Source organism: Plectropomus leopardus, chromosome 9, assembly GCF_008729295.1.
Source record: "Plectropomus leopardus isolate mb chromosome 9, YSFRI_Pleo_2.0, whole genome shotgun sequence".
Classification (NCBI taxonomy): domain Eukaryota; kingdom Metazoa; phylum Chordata; class Actinopteri; order Perciformes; family Serranidae; genus Plectropomus; species Plectropomus leopardus.
The window spans coordinates 29,228,098-29,249,796 of NC_056471.1; the positions used below are offsets into that span (position 1 = coordinate 29,228,098).

Consider the following 21,699-nt stretch of genomic DNA (forward strand, 5'->3'; position numbering starts at 1 on the left):
GTTGGGCCTCAGTTTTCCAATCCACAAAGTGACATTTAATTCAAATTAAAAATCACAAACTATGGAGATAGATAGTCCTCATTAAAAAGTGACCATATGTAATTTGTTATTCTTTGTGCAACAAGGTGCCCGTTCTATGTCTTGGTGAGTAATTATTTACCCTAATGAGCTATTCTTGTCCTCCAACATTCTGGTTTTAAGTTAAAAAAAAAATCCCACCAACTTCTTCTGCACTGAGAGTATTTTACAACTCTGTCCATTCATCTGACGAGTACGGAGTTCATGCAAGTGTTTTAGATAAAAAAAAAGAAATAATATCTGTGCACACTCATATTTTAGCTGGTGGTATTGTGGTCAGAGGCTGCGTCCTCTAAATTTACAAGTGCAACAGCAAAGTCTTTTCTGAGGCGGGACTCTGAATCTTTACCTGCCTGGCAGCAATTGAGTAAGAATCTGAGCTAGATCCCACGACAAACTCCACTGATCTGTAATGATTGATTTCAGTAGCTGCTACTAGGTCAGGCAGCAGGACGCTTGTCAAGGCCAGAGAATAATAAATGACAGTATTATCACATTTTGTAATTCAAAAGCACAAACCTGTTTACTCAGAGGAGTTCACGTAGAAACATTCACATCACAAATGTTTCAGTATGTACGGCTTTTTTGATTATTTATGTCTGCTTAGAACTCACGTCACAGTTAATCGCTTCCTTTTACATTTCTGCTTTATAGGGCTGTAATAAACCAAATAAAATCTTTGTCAACTTAAATTCTAACTTCTCTCCAATGAACTGAGTGGTCGATGGGGAATAAAACCTGCACATTGTCTAAGGATGAACTAAATTGGTCAGCATTAGGATTGTTTTTCACACCTGCCTACTGGGGCTTACGACATATATGGAGGTATCAGTGTGCAGCGCATAATTATACTGACTCTATACCACCTTTTACTTTCTTACTACTACTGCTACTTTTAATGTCTGTCTGTCACTGACATGCGAAAATACAGATTTATCTTCATTAATCAACCTTTCCTGTTTCTTTTTCAAAATAAAAGCCCTCTGACAATGTTTATGTCGTAAGAATCTCTTCAATTGTTGACACAAGACATTTTACTGTGAAATATCTGCAGGACTGTGATGCTGATGATGCAGTAGCTTACACGGCCTCATTAGTGGATTATGTGCTTTTAATTACATTAATACGGAAATCATAACAGCAGGCAGCTCTGAAGCAGCACTGCAACATCAAACGCTGCAAATGTGCACACACAGTGCTCACACATGCAGCGTGGCCCACGCGTGACCTCAAGGGAACATGATGCACACTGCATGTAAAACATCCTCTATACAGCCTTTTGAGTATGATGTCAATAGAAAGATGAGGGTCTGTATTTTTGACAGTATTTAAAATCATACTGTCTGGATCTCTAAATATGCTGGTAGACTGTAATAGCATGATACCACCCATGCCTAGTCAACAAAGCATTTTTTCGGGAGGCCATCTTATTTATGAAATTCTTTGGAACAGAAGTGCTGCATATTTATACTATGCTAAAGCAGCATGACATGATGTGTCTTTTCTGCACTGCATGCTGCGTGTTGGGCTTTTTTTTCTGGGGACAGAGTTAAAAAATGCTGCGGTCACCAGCGTCGCTTTTTTACCAAGTTACCTCATCCCTCATGGAACAACAAGAGCAGAACAACAACAACGAACAAATACCGCTAACCACAATGATCGGGTCCGTCCTCTCCTCCTATGTGGTATAGCCTTGCCGTGCTGACAGTTTTTTATTTCTATGGATATAATTCGTATCATAACAACCAGATGCAACCCAAGCATCTCACTTGAAAAAACACTGCGCCTCCAAAGCTCCCTCAACCAGGTATTTCAGAAGAAGCACTGAAGCTGCTAAATGTTTAACTTTCTTTTTTTTGTTACTTGAAAACTTTTTCTATCTGCTCCTTGGTGCTGGGCAGGTAGTGCACAGTGGGTTTATTTTTCTGTTTTTCCTTCTTTTGTGGGACATAAAACCAAAACAATGAGCTGAAGACACTAAAATGCTTCATAGAGATAATAACAGGATCTCAAGAAGCATTTTGCTAAAAACAAATAAAAACAATAAAAGTCCAATAAAAAGTGATCAGAAAATGAAGCCCATGATTAGTAAAAACCTAGTAAAGTGTTCAGCAGCTCTAACCACTTTACTTTCATGTTTCTGGTTACTCTTACAGGAAGTGGCTACAGTACTGATAATGAACCTGTGACTGGATCGTCTCCATAAAAATACCAGCTGAGGATGATGGGTATTGTACCAAATCATAATACACTGACTGATAGGAACCTGACTTCTCACTCAGTTAAAAGTAATAAGCATCAGTGAGCTAAACTTTAAGGGTGCAAATAATAAATATCTATGCATTTGAGTATCATGATATTATGTTTTGTGATACTGTTTTGGTTCTCAAAAATACACTTTCAGTTTTTAATTAGCAGTTTACAAGCAAGGATCGATGGCAGTTGTAATTAGGGCTGTCAAACTATTAAATATTTTAAACTGCAATTAATTGCAGAATTTCTATTGCTTAATTGTGATTAATCACATTTTTAACTACATGTTTTCAGTTCCATTATTTTGCATTACAGGGTTCAAGGTTAATTTACTGTCATTCTGTACATGCTGACACAACAAAAGAGCTAAAGTTGGTCCAGCAGCGTGCAATTAAGTGACAGTGTTTCTAAATAACTTGATAAATAAATAAATAAAAACTAAAAATAAATTAATCTGTAAGATTAATATCTAAATAACTTCAAAAATGAGAAAAAGAGCAACAGTTAAAAACAGCAGCAAAACGGTACTAAACAGTTCATATTGACAAGGTGACGCAATTCTTACCAGATTGTCTTTATTAGGAATTAAATGACCCAAAAAACTGCATGGGACAAACGTGAAGGGGGCATATAACACACCTCAGTATCATCACTCTAGCTTTAAAACTCAGCCCGATAGAGCCTCTCAGTGATGAGGATTAACAGTATTTAAAAAAACAGCAACACCTAAATTACGGCCCTTAATCGCTTCATGAACACGTTAACGCTGACAGCCCTGACTGTCATCTACCCTCAGCTATTTGACTCCAACGTAACAACATACCACCAACATAAACACAAAGACCACAGGCAGACTTATTAACAGCACGCCACTCGCTTTGACAGTTTTCCTTAAATGAGATTCAAAAACAAAGCAAAACATATCATCTTGCTTACAGTATCGCAATATATCACAATAAGTTAAACTCTAAGCGCTGTACCTTGAATTGTCAGAACTCAACCCTACTGAACATAAACTGTTTTTTTTGTTAAATTATCCAGAAGACCACTGTGTTTTTTTCTGTTAAGTAACATTGTGGATAATATTAGAACTATAAAAGTGATTTTGGACTTTTCCAAGACAGGAGAGCTGTTGCATTATGTTGGAGGAGTACGGACGCCCCAGGATATGGATAAAGAAGCTCTCAGAGTGTATAGCTCTGGAAAGACTAGCTAAGGGTAAGCTGAAAGACTTCAGCTCTGGCAACTAAACATGAACATCACAAAAGCAGAAAACAAAGGCCATACTTGAACAGAAATTGTAAAAATGCAGAGAAATATTTTGATATATTGGTATGGTATTTGACATTGGTGCAACTATGTATGTGATGTTGTGCAGGTAGATGTGTATGTCTGTCCAACTATAAAAGTGAGTCTGTGTGTGTTTTGCATCACCACTCACTTTCAGAGCCAGCAGCTTCTCACTTGGCTTAATGTGTCTCTGTATCTCACATGCCACAGGCTGAATGACTTTAATACCGTCTTCATAGAACACGTAGAACATGTTGCCGATGCCGAGACCTGCAAAGAAAGCACAAACAGCCTTGTGACACGCAGCACATATCTAAAATAGCTTCTGAGACTGCACAGTGTGAACATTTGCAGCGGAAATAAGCCTACAACATTGTTATCTACTTTCAAAGCATCAAATCATTTAATCCCTCTCATCACAGTTCAGTAACCCTATTACAAAAATTCAATTAACTCAGTTTAATGAATGCTATAGTAAAGCAGAAGCAGTCTAGACGTACCTTCTTCTCGCCACAAAATGTTTGCCACTGTGAGGGAAAAAAAGAGGAAAGCGCGATTGAAAATCGATGCAAGAATCAATGGGGTCCCTTTGTGAGAGCTAACACCCCAAACACTAACTCCTATTGAGGCAAAGAGGAAAGCAGGCCGCATGAAAGTTTTATGGAAACTGTCTCTCTGACACCTAGTGCAACAAACAATCGATAGAGCCCTCTGCTTGGAAATAATTTGATACCAAACACTGGAAAATGGAGTGCAGTCGACAAACTACAAGTACTGTAAAACAGTTTATGATTTTTGGATGATGCAACCTGAGAGATGTGAAATAAAAAAAAAATCATACATCAACGTGAGCTGTATGGATAAGCCGCCTTAGACACACATGAGTAGTCCGCAGGTTTCAGGCTTCGATGATTATCATAAGTCATTAGGAGGGATTAGTGTGCTCCTTCTTCAGTGGCAAAACCAGTTTTGGCTCTTATAACTGGTAATTTCTCATTAAATTCACTTAGAGGTGACTAATGACGTGAAATGTCGAATGAAAGCCACATAACACCCTGAGTGCTTTAATGGGCGACCTAAAGCGCTGACCAGCTGTTGGCTTTCAAAGCAGCCACTGGGCGCTCGCAGAGAAAAGATGGCATTACTTAAAATTACACGAGGAAAGAGTGATGTGGTAAGGAGAAAATTAAGAGCCATTATAAAGTTATTTTCCATGCAAATTCTGCTACTCAATCAGTCTTATCCTCGGCCACATGAGCAGCACCGTTCTGCTCTCACACTGGCTTTTTAACTGTGACCTTCTCTCTCATTGTTCATCTGTCCCCCGGCCTTCCCTCTGCTTCCACCCCATCTTCCATTTTCAGGCATTTTCAGTCTACAAACCAATCTCCAGCCCAATTCACATCCGATTCTAATCTCGCCTCTATTGCAATGCTCATTCCGGCAGCCTCTTGCTCGGGTGGACAGATGCAGAGGAAAGAAAAGGGCGGGAGACAAAGCCAACGAGACACCACCGTGCCGTTAGTCAGCCTTAATCTTTCAAAAGTGCTTTGTCAAGTGTTTCCTGTGCACTCTTGCATACCTTTTAGCTCATTAAAAGTTGCACAAAAGGAGCTGGGTCTATAGATAGAGGGACAAAGAAGGGAGGGAAAGGGAAGGGCAAAAATAAAAAGAAAAACAATACAATTTATTTGAGATGTGCCAAAAATGGAAAATGGAGAAAATGGAAAAGAGGAGTTGAGATGAGATCTTGTGTGCCCCGGTCTTTTCCAATAGCCCACAGTATTGATGCTATTCATCACTTGGCAGAAAGACTGTGGCTGCTCTGCGCATACAAGGGGCCCATACATCAACTTCATCATCCATATAACAAAACAAGCTGGCTGCCACTGTAGGCGGTGAGTTCACTCTTTTTTGGCCGTAATAACTGTGTTTCCACTGGGCTCCAAACATTGGGAGCGCCACGCTCACCAGCCAGCCTGGACTCCGCAGTTCCTACCCGTCAGCAAGGTTACATAAATTCAATTTGTTTACAAGAGCTGCAACAGTGGGCCAAACAGCCTGTGGTGTTCACCATAGTGGCGTGGCAGACGACAGCGGATGCATAATATAGGTGGAGTAATTGGGTCACAGCAAATGCAAATGCAAAATGTAACTGAGGATGGCAGCCGTGGGTGTGCAGGCGGCTCTTTCCAGAGATTATCCCCAAAGTTTCTCGGAAAGTTTTGACCCCTGCAGTGTGTCAAAGTCCTGATTTAATTATAAAAACCACACAAATACTTTATTATAACAAACTGAAATGTGTTGTAGGCTGTTACAAAACAGGAATGTAACAAAAAAGGAAGAAATCTTTCACTCTTCTTGCTTTTTTTTTTCATACGCTTTGATACAAGACAAACATCCTTTCAGTGCAGTGACTAATAGCATGCAGTGCAGGTACACCACACATCCCCATAACTGCAGCTTTGCCAAAAAGACTTCAGATGCACCTGCCAACTCTCACTTACAGTACATCCAGGCCTGGATTAAGATGCCTCAGGACCCCCTGCGTTGGGTCTCAGCCAGCGCCTGCAGACCCGAAGATCAGCAGAAATTTGTATTTATCAATGGCGTCTCTAATACTACTACGAAATGTTCCCTTTTCTCTACAAATCTGCTTGCTTGAATTTTCTGTTTTATTTTTCTTACTTTTGATTCTCTATGAAGAAAGTGAGCCACAATGTTTCTCAGATTCAAGGATTACTTGACTGACACTCTCAAAAGCCTTGAAAATGTTCTTAATTAGCGTCTTACTATGAGCACTGGGCTGCTACACCACCACATATTTTTTGGCTGGAATTTTTGGTCAAAAGAGTTCCTGTGGAGGCTGATTAGATTAGCTGAGTTTTTGAGAGATAAACTCTTAGTAAATAAGGATAATTATGATCCATAAGGATTTCTTGTAATATTATTGAAAAGACCTTTTCAAACCAAGTATTCATAGACTTTGAAAGATAAATCTGTTATTACTATATGTAAAAATGTGTCAGGTGCACCTCTGCACTTAGCGGAGTTCATTGCATAATGCACAACATGAGTAAACAATAGTAGCAAAATCACAGAATAACCCAATTCATTGCAAACATTTGTTCTTTTATTTTAGCTATTTGTTTTTACCCCCAAAACAAGCATGAACCAACTATTAATGAGACCACTGTACACTCTCTCATGTAAGAAAAAATATATATAGATATGATATAGATATTTAAATGCCTTCCAAGATGCAAATTTTTCAAAATTCTAAAAATCTGTATTCTGTGTGGAAATCATGTAAAAATGATGACATTAACTCCTGAAGTCCCACATGTCCATTGTTGCTTTGTGTAATAAGCATTAAGAACAATGGCGTACTCCCGGTTTGTTTAGATTTTGTTAGCACTCCTTGGTCTGATGACTACTCTACACATAAGTGTTTTTTGGTGTCAACGGTTCAGACGCCTGTTTTGAATCAGGCTACAAGATGATGCAACACAGCAGGATTGTTATAGATGAGGAGTGGAGGGCAAACTTTCGCATGTGTGGAGCATTGCTCGTATCTCTGATTCAGCTCCTCATCTTTAAATCAAAGGGAAATCAATGGTGATGAGATCTCCAGATGTCATTTTAAAAAAAGGTTCGGTTGGCCTGTACACCTCACTACCTTTGCGACACAGACAGACCACTAAAGACAGCACGCCGAGCGAGAGCCTACGAAACATAGAGAATAACACCGGCCTTGTCCTTTCAAAATAGCTACACATTTCTTTACAAAGAAAAAGTAGTAAACTTAACATCTGTTCTGAAGACTTAGGAATCATAAAGCACTCTGATAGCGTTTCCCTCGTCTCTAAAGCACAGTGAGTTTTATGCGGGTCAAAAAGAAGGTCATGAAATTGTAGCTTCAGAAGATGAGCAGAATTACAGGGTTTAATTTTTGCGTGATTTGCAAATTTAAGAAAAATATGGCTAATACAGTCGAGGAAAAGTCATGAAGGGTCAACTCAAATGCTGCGATATTTCATATCTAATTCAAAGCGGCCACCAACTGTGGCCTCTCTAGTGGTAAAGAGAATACTGATGAAAAAAGATCAGTTTCAGCGCTTTGTGCTTCTCACTTGGCTTCTCTGCACTACACAGTCATGACTCACCTAGTGATCAAGTCCCACTTCTGACAGAGCCAGAAGTCTTTCAGCTTTTATATTTTACCCATCCATTTCTCAGCCGGCAAATTCCCAAGATTTTTTTTTTAACAGCTTTTTTCTTTCCATAGCTTTTAGCAACTCTGCACTGCATATATTTGAGGACGCTTAAAGATTGAGGGGCTAACTTCAGCAGCAAGTCCCTGGCAGTACTTTCTATAGTCAGGTAGAGTAAGGAAGCTTTCAAAGTAACAAGACTGACTGCACTAGAATTAGAGCTGGAAGCCTGTTGAGGACTGAAGGCTGTATCATCTCTTTAAGAGGAAAAGTATTCAAAAGACTTAATCCTTGGAGTAAAATCCACAAGAGTTTTGGAAAAATATACAAGTTACTGGAGAGAGCATGAAACATTGAAGCTTGAAGTGTTTGTGCTCATCACAAACAAAAAGCTGCAAAGGGAGACACGGAGAGGTAAATATCCAACTGTGCAAGGAATATGTACCACCTACTGCGATGAAAAGTGTTTGGTTTTCATCATATTTCATCATATTAAGAGTAGCTTTTCAATCATATTTATGTTTTTAAGGTCATTTAAGGTGACTGCATTTATATAACCTTTTTTATAAGCAAGTTCAGCTTTACAATACTTGTTCCATCTAATGTAAAATAACCACTAATTGATTAATTAAATATTCTTTTTTGTTGCTTTGTCCTCTGCTCTTTATGTTTTGCATTGATTACTTATTTTTAAAGATCAGTTTTTTATAGAACAAATCATCAGAAATATTCATAAGCTGTCATGTTGTAACCAGGGCTTAAAGGCGTTTAAACTTTCCACTGGATTTACAATATTCGTTTCATAAAGCCTTTAGCATGAAACTCAGTCGACAGGCAGGAGGCTGCTGACACTGTGGATAGCGTCAGCGCCTGGTTAGAGCTCCTTGTTGCTGACAGCGTGTCCAACACTGTGTGAAAGCCCACTGTGATGGGGAGGGACACCGCTGATGGAAACATGGACGCTATTTTGGCACGAGCTGATCTTCTCTATTCAGGGGATATGGAGCAGACAGCATGGCGCACCGCGCAGAATAAAACTGCTTTGTGCAGACTTTGAGTGTGGAGCGGCAGTTCTCATCCGTGTGCCATCGAGGCCCGGGAGATTGCGGGGCTTTGTTCCAACCAATCACTTCACCGGCGGATTTCGCTGATTAGATCTTCGTCTGCTGGAATCTGTGAAATCAAACAGTGCCGTGTTTGATTGGAACAAAAGCCTACAGACTGTTAAAACGTCAAAAAAATGGCTTACAAACACTGAAGAGTATGGAAAAAAGGCAGCGGTGTATGTAGAAGACAGAATTGGGTAAAGAGTACAGAAAAGAGTACAGAGTAAAGACTGTAGCACAGTCTATTCATAAAAACTATAAAAGCTGAAAGGGGCAATAAAAGGGTTTATTAGGATACAGTGATTTATACCCGAGGGATGAGTAATGGTTACTTATTGATAACAGTGATCCAAAGATTCATGCTGAGTTTGGAAACTTGACTCACTAGAAAATGTCTGTCTTATAAAGACATTGGAAAATAAAATAGAAGAATTTTCCTGCACTTTTTCATTTTTTTTTGTTTTTGTTTTTTTTCCAAGGACTTCATTCAAAAAATAACTTATTTTCAAATGTACTCTTTATTTAAAAAATAAATTTAAAAAAAAGATCTTATCAAAGTCTCTGTTTGTGGCGAAGGATTACATATCACACTCATTTTTTATAACTGAAAAAATTCTCAACACTAAAATATCACAGAATAATCTGAAAGTAGTGCCAAAAAACTGGAGCTCAGTTTCACTTTCAGTTTTCAGTAACTATATCAATTATAATGACCAGATGAACAATTGGTCAATATATGAAACAGCATTATATGGTTGATTTGAATTTCAAGGCCTTTTAAGCACAGTGTTAAACACGGGGCTATTTTCAGGGTAAATGACTTTTTCATATTTGTTGAAACTGTCTCTGTATTCACACAGCGCTAAATGACACAGATAATCTATGAAAAAAATCTCACTCCTCCCGCTTCATTATAGCGTCTTTAATGACCTTACTGCATGTGAAAGAAAGCCTGGTCACCGTGTTGGATTCAGTTAAATGGGGCACCGCCAACCAACCGAATCAACCTCTTCATTCTCATAGTTTGACTTCAGTTCACAGAGCGATTGACGACATAATTGACAGATGCTTTTTGATTTCTGCTGCCTTTACTGCAGTCTGATTCTCCCAAATGCCATCAGAGGCAGAAGTGGGGGAGGAGGGACAAGATATTTTACACAGACTATCTGTCTCATATACTTCTTTCAGAATATTAAATTACCAACTGTATCTTTACAGCAGCTTGTGCTAAATCTGTTTAGAAAATTTTGTTTCAGGAAATGTCTTAAAAATTGGTCTCATTGTCTTTTTGACACAAAACAGAATACTCAGATCTAAATTTAGGATCAAGGAAATGACACTTTAAATTTGTCAAAACAGCTTGATTTGAGTTGGAAACAGGTAAAATAATCTCACTTGGGAACTGACTCATGACTGAGTGGAGATGTTTTCCAGTACTTTCCAGCCCACTAGCATTTCAAGACTTTCTGTTCCTGCTGAGGTATGTAAAGGTCACATATTACTTAATGGACCTCTGCAGTGAGTCATAAGGCATTGAGGGAAGAGAACAGAATAAGGAGGAAAGACAACAATACTGGAGTCGTGAGAGGAGACCAGGGGCAGCAGGAATGTACGTAGGCGTTATGATGGGCGGCACTGCACACTGATTGTATATTATGTTACATATGGACCTAAATTAGAAAAAAAAACAGGCTTTAATGTGGGGTAATGACCAAATATTAGTTCATAAAAACATGCTTCGCAGACAAAACAAACTTGGAGACACGTATTAGAAATAAAATAAAATGTTGCCTTGTATTTAAGCCTGCTGCTTCTTAAAAAGTTTGCAAAAGAAGCTCGTCCTTTTACCACCTTCCTCAGCTTTTTCTCTCTCTCTCTCTTCCTCTGTTATCTCATTTTATATGTCCAGTAATAAACTTCATTTATAAAGTTACATTAACCTTAGCTAACCAGTCAACTGTTAGCCCATTAAAATGTTTCAGTGACTACGAGTGCTGAGATACCTAATGTAATGTAATGTAGTGAAGTCATTAATTAGCAGTATAAGCACCGAAAACTTCCCTGAATCTCATTAAAGTCTTAATTATTTGCAAGAGTTCAAGGGTAACTGTTACAGCACAATGACCACAAATAAAACACTAGTGCTGCTGCCATGTTGTGTCCTCTATGCTAATTACCTTTCTAATGAGAACCAATTAAGAATAAAATGTCCATACAGTGAATCCTTAATCTGAGGGAACACACAAACTAATCAGAACTGCTCACAACATCGCCTACACAATAATAACAGAATAATTTACACTGGGGTAATTCATGCACAAACACAAAAATAAAGAACCAGAAGTATCGCCTCATGGTTTTATGCCTCCGCAGTAGGGGTCGACCAATATTGTTTTTTTTTTTTCAGGGCCGATACTATTACTGATTAGTTAATGAGACCCATAACCGATATTTGGAACCAATATGAATTTAGAGAAAACAGATTTACAAGAATAAGACAAACTGGGTTACAGTGACTTTGACCTATGACCACCAAAATCAAATCAGTTTATTGTAGAATTGAAGAGAATGTTTGTGCCAAATTACTAAAATATTTCCTCAAGGTGTTCTTGCAATATCGTGTCTACAAGAATGAGACAAACAAGATCACAGTGACCTTGACCTTTGATCTAAGACCATTATCAGTCCATCTTTGAGTCAAAGTGGATGTTTGTGCCAAATTTGAATAAATTCCCTCAGGGCGTTCTTGAGATATTGTTTTCACGAGAATGAGACGGACAGACATGCGTTAGGACGGACAGACAACCTGAAAACATAATGCCTCCTCTCATGGCCATTGGCTGCGTGGAGGAATAACAAGAGAAAGTTTCAGATGATATGGAAAGATACCCTCATCTGAACTATTGTTGTGAGACCTTCACAAAAACAGTTCCAAGAATTATTCTACAATTATTTCTTTATTTAGTCCAGAAGGGCACTTCAGCTAAAGAGGGCATAGGGACATCTGCTCGAACCAGAATATACACTACACAATACTCGGAAGGTCCCTCATATGAGGCATGAAGTGCGGCATAATGTAGAGACATAAAGTGTAGAGACTAAAGCAACAACTGCTCGTTCTGAGCCTTGAAGATCCTCTGACACTGCAGAAATAATTGGCACATTGTGAAGGGCAGATATTTATGCCAGTTTAGCGGCAGACTGTCAGAGATGGATGGTGCTCTGCCTGCTGGTGACAGACTCTGTTAAAGAGATCTCAGAGTAGTGACTGCTCAGGTTTTTCCCAAACAACGAAGCGCTTGGGTGAATTTGAGAGAAAAACAATTCACTTTAGCGCTGCAGCTGTGAAGAAAAGGTTCTGACCTTCAAGCTCCTCTGAGGTGAATGCATCTAAAAAAAATTTTAAAAAAATCATTCATGCCTCCCTCATCAAATCATGTTTTTCAGTTCATCTCCTGCTTAATACCTTATTCAGTCCTTTGACAAGTGGCTTAGTTAGTTATTCAGCTCGGTCTCTTATTCAAGTGTCAAAATGAGAAGCCTAAGGCAGGTCAGAAACACAATGATTTCGCAGAATGAGATCATTACTTTCCACAAAGTGCGATTTCTAAAACATTTCCAAGTATAATTGCAACGTGTCATTTGAATCTGTGTCTGTTTCAGATCAATGGCATGAGATCAAGGGTAGTCTGGAGCCACAACATGCCCACCAGCATCTTAACGTCTGCGGGATCAGAGCATGAAACTCTTGGATGTAAGAGTCCTTGATTCTGCTACTTAAAGGCAAATGCCATCAGTTTGAAGACAATTAAGGTCAGTACTTGGGAACATTGAATATTTATTGTGAAGGCTTAAAAACCAGAGGGAATAAAACCATGCATGGGGTCAAAATATGAAGAAAATTGTCTGAAAGATGGAAAAAATTCAAAGCTTGTTTTGGAAGGTATAATGGCAGCTGTTAGTTTATTCTTATTGGATGTTGATTACATGGAAACTTTTTATACTGACCGTGATCCTGGGTGCAGGTCAATGTGTAAGTGCTATATTAAAAATGGATGATTTTGGGCGCTATCTTTAAGCTTGTATTATATATAGACCTCATTATTTTAGATATGTGTTTGGGTTTGGCAGATTTTAGTCTCTCCCTGTCAAACCACATGTTGATCCACAGACGTGTAATAACTGGACTTTAGAGAGCCTCTCTGGCCAGAACATGACGCCATATGGAGCTAATCTGGATCAACACTGCTCCAGCCTGAAGGTTTGAGTGAGGAATCTGACAAGAAACATGAGTTTTTGATTTGATTTTTGCAGTCTTGATCGGTCATAATCTTGCACTTGCAAATGTAAGAACCGTGACTCCATTTACATACATTAATATTTCGTTTTTTTGCCCTTGTTCCGAATAAAAACAATACACCTACTTACTCCACTCCCCTAATAATCTGTCAATAATTTAATAAATTGATTAATCTGCACATCGACCCTACAGCCTTGAAAACTGTCGGGGAGTTGGTTTGTGTATAACAAATCAATAAGATCGCACAGAGTGGACCATAAACAGGCAGGAGGTAAAAAACCGAACTGAGACGCATACTCTGAATGTGCTGTATACACGTCCAAAGAATTCTCCTTATTTTGAATAAAAATGGCATATCCCACGTCTTAATCACAAAATGCTTAATTTGGAATAATACAGATTTTAAATGATCCAAATAGAATAAATGACCAGAATCAAATAGAAAATCTGAATATTGTCATATTTAGAATAACTGGAATATGAGTGTGCATGTAAACACATGCTTGGTAAAACATGGTACAGGGGGACGGGACAGAAGCATGATTTCCAGATCAGGTGAAGTCTTGACAGATCCTGCTCACTGCTGATGCTTCTGGCTCAGTCAGTGGACAACATTACTCATACATCTGCTAATTCTTATATAATTTCAAATGCACTGACTGCATTTGGCATCCGCTTCTTCACCAAGGTATCACAAATACAAGTTACGTCTGCCCCATCATGGTGAGACGCCACTTCCAGGGAGAAAGTCAGGAAATCGACCAAGTGGAGACGCAATTAGCAAATACACTTTATAGCCCTTGATGTAAAGTTTCTGACCTGCAGCTCGTTCTATTTCTGAGGTCAAGTTACCCCGACAAAGAAAAAACAAACAAAAGAAAGATTCATTTAATTACATTTTATGCTATTAAAAAAATATCTGTAATGTTTGTATTTGTCTTTTCAAACTATCCAGTGTTTTAATTATTAATCTTTTGCAAGTATGAGGTCCAACATGTCTGCTGTTTTCTTTATCTGGCCGAATTATTCTTAAAGGGGCTGAGGTTAAAAATGTTCATTTCATCTTACTGGTGGATACTTTTATGAAAAAATGTCCATTTTCTTTCAATAAAAACATCTTTTAAAGATGTTTGTTGCAGATGTTATTCTGTTTAGTGTAAGAAAAAAAGACCTTGATTTATCTTTTGCGTGGGTTACTGACAAATTTAAGTCAAAACTATTTCTAACTTGTGTGGAATAAATTAGCATGCAGGCTGAAATTCAACAGTGCTGTTCTTTCAGGAGTGGGGTTGCAGCAGTAAATTGGTTTAAAGGCATATTGTGGTATGAAAATTGACTGTTATTTATTTATCTACAATTTTTTTTTAAAAAAATAAAAGAAAATGAAAAATTTGAATGGAAAAAGACTCTCATCTTTGTATAAATATTCTTCAAAAAGGGGATTTTTTTTTTACACATACCTCCATTTAAAAAAAGAAAGTTTCCAGTTATAATAATAAAGTGTCATTGTAACCACAACTACTGCTACTAATAATAATAGTGGATATGATACTGTGAAAATCTTGTACTGCTGCAACTCTAGTAAGCAAACACAGTAACTTAAACCACGAAGAAAAAGTATAAATAATTTAAATTATTAAGCTAAGAGTAGAGGAAAAGTCCGCTATCTGCTAGGCTTATTTATGCAATGTAAACGTGCTTAAGAATTCAATGCCTGACTACCAAAAAAACAATTGTTTTGACTATGATCCCTGACAGTTATCAGTGAGCTGAATTTATAATTGTGTTATATATTAATCCATGTTTAATGGCTGTTGGGAGAAGTCTGCCTCCAGAGCTTTAAGCCAGATAACTCTGAAGTTTTAGGGAAAAAAAGTCATAGTTTGATATTAAAATGAAAAGATTTCTTCCAGAACTTAATAATCCCATGCTCTGATTAATATATGTTGTTGGAGACTATTTAAAGAAAACTTTACCCCACTTAAGTGGTTACAATTATTAACATTAATTATGTGATGTTTTGATCTTTTGAGGCCAAAAGCAAAAAAGAAAGAAAGGGGTGGCAGCTTCTTCTGTAACAGATTGTGTTATATTGTCATATGAATTTGTCTCATGTCAATCACCCTGAATCAAATAGAACTGAAATCGCATCACTGCAGACTTTGTAATATCAGTAAAAATCGTATTCTTATTCTAAATAATCAATAAAATATCCTTTCCTGTGAAGTTTGTTAACACTGAACATCACGACACAAACTCCGAGCAGCTCAGACTCTCCTCGTTTTTCTGTTCTGGCCTTAAACACTCAAGTATTGACGGCAGCTGGCAGCTTTCCTAGAAAATATCACCCAGCCGCCCCCTTATTGGAGAGCCCAATAAAAATATCTGTCCATCACCAGTGGCTAATCAAATGCCAAGATAATGCAAATGACAAGAGAGGGTCAAAAATCAAACCTGCAGCCCTCTCACACATTTAATAAGTTTTGTGTTTGTTTGTTTCACCTTCTTTTAAGAGAGGCTGGACAGCCGTAAATAAGTCTGCACTCGAATATTAATCAATTTCTCTCCTGACGACTTCAATTTATACGACAAATCAAATCTTTTATTTCACCGTCATACATCTGAAGTTCATCAGATCAAATATTTCCCTCCTAATTATTGAGTGATAAATGTACAACCTATGACATTTGTAAGCATTTTTCTACTAACTGAAAACATACATTTTCTTTAAATTTATACTTTTATTTATCATCTTATTTTCTGATTTCTATGTTCATATCCTTTTTATGCTTTATGTAAAGCACCTTGAATTGCTTTTGTTTATAAAATCTGCGAAATGAACAATCTTGCCCGGCCTTTCTGAAGGGACACAATTTTTTAAACAGATGTTAACAGTCGGCTTTCTTTGTCGCGCCTCTCTCTGCTTTCTCACACACAAACACTCGTTTGTTAACTGTAAAGCACTTTGTGATGAACTCGTGTGGAAAGCACTTTAAAAATAAACTCAACTTTACTTGACCTTCTGTGACGATTAAACTAATTACACTTGTGAAGCTGAACAATCTGAGTCCTTTTTCTGTCGCTCTCTTATCCAAGACCTCTCGTGAGTTTCATGACGAGAAGACAGATTTGGTGGAATGAAAACATGATGCTGAACACAGGCTTTGATTGTACTGACCGTCTACTTCTGACTGAGGGTTTCAGTTCAGTCTTTGTTATGCACTTAACATAATTACAGAAGGTAGGCAAAATGAAACGTCTTGGAAATAATTGTGATGTAAATTTATCACACGCACAAGCACTCTTACAGAGAAGAGTTATAATAAACTTCATTTCAATCAGCAATGTTTTTCAGCTCTAAAAGACGCCTGGAAATCAGTTATTTTGATATGTAAGAGTTCAAAGCTACATGAGACTGACATTTGTCCAAAGAGACAACAATTGCCTGTGACCAACTGCAAATCCATCACTTAAAATCGTTTAATATGTTGCAGAAGACATTGAGAAGAGAGAGAAGCAATAGGTCTGGCTGAAATTACCTAACAGGGATGTGAGGGGCCGATAAAGCATATAGGGGGTTAAAAACAATACTGGTAATCACACATGCATGAGCTATTATAGTAACAATCTCTCCAAAAGTCACCTTTGAAATGAGTTATTAATGTTATTTTGACTATACAACAAAGTTCACATGTAAGAGGGAGCTGTTTCCAGACAAGAGAGCTTTACCCCAAAACACTCTGGATTTCGGCAATTTCTGTTTTTCTTAAATGGAAACCTCATTATTTTTCAGCATGGACCCTATTTTCCCATGTTTTTGTGTCTAAATGACTAATGATAATTTTTTTTTGAAATTGGTCCAGAATTGAGCAGCACAGTCATTTTAAAAAAGGTGTGTAATCAGACAACACAAAATACAAACAACAGCTAGTGATGTAAAAAAATGACAAATAGACCAACAGTGAAGGTTGGGCTTTACTGAGAATTTTCACCTAGGGAAATACAACTTGATTCAGACTTGTAAAGCCAATTAGGCATAAGACAGTTCTTGATGGAGTTTCACAAGGAGTCTCCAAAACTTTTTGGTCTGGAAACACCTGGTGACCCCACAAGAATAACATCAGCCGTCCAAGGCTTTAACTCAGAGTGTTTCACAAATAGCCCCGGATCATAATATATAGGCTATTTATATATTTATCAAAAATAATAATAGGCCTCATAATAATAAAGAAGCCCATTTCTAATTATTTGACTTCCTATTCAGGCTTGTGCACGAATAAATATGCTTAGTTACACTCCACCGTTTAAATAAATTCATACATTTAATTATGTTTCCATCTTTAGTAAATAAAATTTGGATGACAGCACTTTTAAAAAGCAGTTTAAAAACCTTCCTGTTCAGAGAGGCATTTGGGTAGCATATATTATATTTTAACCCTGTGTTTTAATCTGCTCTCACTGTATATTTTACGTTGGTTTTATTTTGCTATATTTTATTTTATTTTATTTTATTTTGCGACAAAATGTGAAAGGTGCTAAAAAAATAAACTTTGAACAATAATCTGCACTAAATGCTGATTACTATCAGTTATTAATATTGTTGTTATCACAATTCATACTTAATATGGGAAGTTTTTTGGGGGGTCAGTGAGGTCCCAGAGTGCAAAAAAAGCATCAAAAAGGATCTTGGTAATTTAAAAAAAGGGGGCCTTGGAAAGAACCCAACTGGACCCGTTACTAAGGTCTGAGCTAAGCCCCCAATGTCCTCAAATCCTTGAAACCAGCTCTATCTGTAGATGTTATTTGGACATGGTGACAACATTTTGAATAATTAAGTTAAACTTATTATCATGATGTTGTAAGATTTAAAAAAAAAATCTGTACTGCCATGAGAAACAAGTGAAACATTTTTAAACACTATTAAAACACACATTTTTTGAGTCCCTTCTGAACTGGCTGGCCTGTCAGGTGTGTATTTTCAGAAGCAGAGGTGAAGGTTTCAAAGGTTTCAAAGGTTTCAGAGGTTTCAGAGGTTTCAGAGGTTGAAGGCTGCAGGCGGTGTGAGCTGACACCTCACATTAGCCTCGGGCTCACAGAGACAGCCAGCGCGGGGAACACAGATAGTCAGCTTCCATTTGCTCACTTAACTAGTATCTGAATAAAGGTGGCACTCTCACAGGAAAACTAGAACCGGTCAAGTATGCAGTCAGTCAGATCTCCACGCCAGACTATGACAGAGTAGTAATATCTATGTTTTTCTCTCTGCCTTTCGTAATGTAGTGCAGCCACGTCTGTCTGTCTGCTGACATCCCTTTGAACTCCTGTCCTGTGGGGTTGCTCACACCAAAAAGGGTCTGCAATATCCATCTCCCAGCACCATTTTGGCCCGCGGTAGAGCTTCAAAAGCTTCAAAGCACACGAGTGACTTCCGACCTCTCCGAGCATGATCCTCTGATGCATGGCAGACTGGGTGGAGGCTGTGTTGTACCGTGGGGACGACATCTAAGCGCGTTGGGTGTAGTATGGGTGTGTGGGACAGCGTATGCGTGGTGTGTGTGACTCGACTGCAAAGCTGCTAAGTGTGCTTGTTTGGGAGCCCTAATTAGCCACAGGAAAGAACAACACACTAACAACTGGTCATGAACCCCAAAGACAGATTCTGACATTTCAGAGAAGGTCAAAGTTAATTACCGTGTGACACTGTATTCATGTGGAGGGTACAAGAGGAGATTGTTTGAGTCGGAAATGCTTCAAAATTTATATACGAAGGTTACCGATGTCACAACCCAACTGTTACACTGTTATATTTTGACAGTGCCAAATACCACCTTAATCAATTAATAGACATGCCGAAAATCACTGATGTGGAGGCTGATGGAGAGGAAACTGTGGAGATGGTAGTGTTCAACAGTTAGTTGTTAAGAGTAACCTGTAGCAATTTTGATAAAAGATTTAAGTTTGTAATTTATTAAGCAAAAATGTCAAACATTCAGAGGAGAATTTGCTTCTTTTCTCCAATTAAAAAATTTCTATTAAGTAACCGTTTCACTTCAGTGTGATTTATAGTGGACATAAATGCTGCCACTAAGAATTATTTTTATGATTAATCAACTAAATGCTTACTGAGATTAAAATCAGAAAATTATAAATAGGTCCATCACAATATTTAAGAGCCCAAGGTAAAGTCTTCAAATGCCATTTTTGTCTGACAAACAGGCAACTAACAAAGAAACAGCCACTTTTCAAGGATATAATGCAGAGAAAAGAAGCAAGTTTTCATCATTCATCATTTGTGAGGCCAGAAACAGTGAGTGTTTGGCATTTTTGAGATTCAATTTATTTTCTGTTGACCGACGTTTCTTCATTTCAGCACTAATAAAAATCCCAGCATAGGGGAGATAAAATAAGGCAGACAAAAATGTCTTCCTGAGTGGATGGAGGGGGTGCATGAACAATTGTTCCTGCCTCCGAACCAGGAGATGAGATGAGGAGAGTATAGATAGTATCACCATTAGTTCCCTTGCAGAGGCTCTATCGTTGCATCACAGGATATAAACTATTAAGAACTGACAGGATAAATTATTAAGAGCTCCATTTGCATGGCTCCATTATCCTCAGATAAAAACAGACGAATATCGTGTCTTATACATACAGGTTTTGCGCGCAGAGTCCTCCACAAATAGCGAAGAGATGTCTTCGTCTACGCCCGCATCATTCTTGGCGATGCAGGTATAGGCGCCGGTGTCCTCAAAGTGCACGTTGCTGATGTGAACCTCGCTCCCATTAGCTTTGAGGAACAACAGAGAGGACAGACAAAAAAAAGACAGTTTGCCTTCGAGAAAGAGATAAAAGGAGACTTCCATGCAACCATCTTCTGCTACCATTACTCTGTTACATAACAGCTCTCTAATATGTTAGGAAGGAAGGTGAGAAGTTTGTTTCAGGGAGAATTCAATAAGGTGGGAGTTCAAAGTAAAAAATGTGGCACATGCTGTGTTTCTGTGAGGGTTTCTGGTTTAATGTTTTTTGTGTAAAAGCTCAAAGGAAAAGCAGCTGGCTTTGCTGTTAATTAAAAGAACTACAAGAACTTTTGCCTCGAATATTTGATACAGGGGTCAGACAATAAACAGAATTCATCAAACGATATTATGAATCTCTAAAAGACCTGAAATTACTCATATTGCAGTTTTCAGCCAATCTCTCTAAACCGAAAAATAGCCCCAATAACCAATGACCTCCGACCACAAGTTTAACCATCTAATTGACTAACAGGCCAGTATTTCCACTGTTCACAAAGTAATGTAGCTGAATCATAACTGAGCCAAAATAAGAAAGGAAATACAAACAATGATGTATAAATAATGGTTCAATTTCTGTTAATGAGGTACATCTAATCATTCATCTTGATGTAGATTTTAATTTATATTGCTCAGACCTTTTGTATACAGTTAATTATTATAAGCAGTAGTAGGTCTGGCACGATAACTACTGTTGATACATTTGTTGGATGATAAATTATCCCAGAAATAATTGTGATAAAAAACATTATTCATAATCAAAACAAGAAAGATAATACATTTGTTATAGTCACTCTGATGTAAAGCAATGGAGAGAATTATTGAAAGTAAGTTTAAAAATAAAGCAAATATGAAATAAAAATATAAAAATAAAATAAGTTTAAAAAAATATTTGCGTTAGTAAAATTTTCAAATAAAAATATGTGCATTCATATTACAGTCATAAAAAAATTCAAAATATAAAATATGTATAACATGCTGAGTATGTAAAGTGTGTGAAAATATAAAAAATGTAAAAATATGTACCTTATGCTACAATACAATGTACAAAGTAGTATGTAAAGGTTCATTATTGTCATTTTGAGACCATTTTATGCCACTAATATAATAACATAACAGCATATAAATGTAGGTGTACCTTTTCAAAGAGCAAAGACCTTATTTATTATAAATATATATACAGTATGTATATATATATATATATATATATATATATATATATATATATATATATATATATATATATATATATATATATGAAATATTCAGAAATTGGAACTCGAATTCGAAGAAAACTTTAAAATATCCTTAAAAAAAAAAACATACGGTAAATACGTGTGTGTGTATAAGCTGAGCTGCAGACAGAGCAGACGAGAGTACAGAGGCAGCACCACCAGAACTGACAGTAAATGTCTCTTAGGGTAGGTTCTATTTTCGGCTGGGCTTTTTTTTATTTGACTTGGGTGCGTTAAAAAAAACACTTGGTTGCTGCATCCAAGTCTTACAAATGTAGAAAAAAACCCTGGTGTTTATTCTGGCAACACGTTGGCTAAAATATCGGGCGTGACTTCTATAATTTTTGCTGACCTTAATTAGCTGAGAAGATTGTTATCATGACAGTCCTAAGCAGTAATAGTACTGCTGTGACAGTAGCTGTGGTC

General features: G+C 37.5%; 1 protein-coding gene across 1 annotated transcript in view; it reads right to left on the reverse strand.

Annotated features, from left to right (window-relative positions):
* The window catches only part of fstl5 (follistatin-like 5), a 276,477-nt gene that overhangs the window by 73,233 nt on the left and 181,545 nt on the right, over positions 1–21,699 (reverse strand). Inside the window, exons 11-13 of the mRNA XM_042492899.1 lie at positions 19,894–20,028; positions 4,122–4,148; positions 3,773–3,891 (exon numbers count right to left, since the gene is read on the reverse strand). Coding sequence (XP_042348833.1) covers positions 3,773–3,891; positions 4,122–4,148; positions 19,894–20,028 — 281 coding nt within the window. The remainder of the gene's footprint in view (positions 1–3,772; positions 3,892–4,121; positions 4,149–19,893; positions 20,029–21,699) is intronic.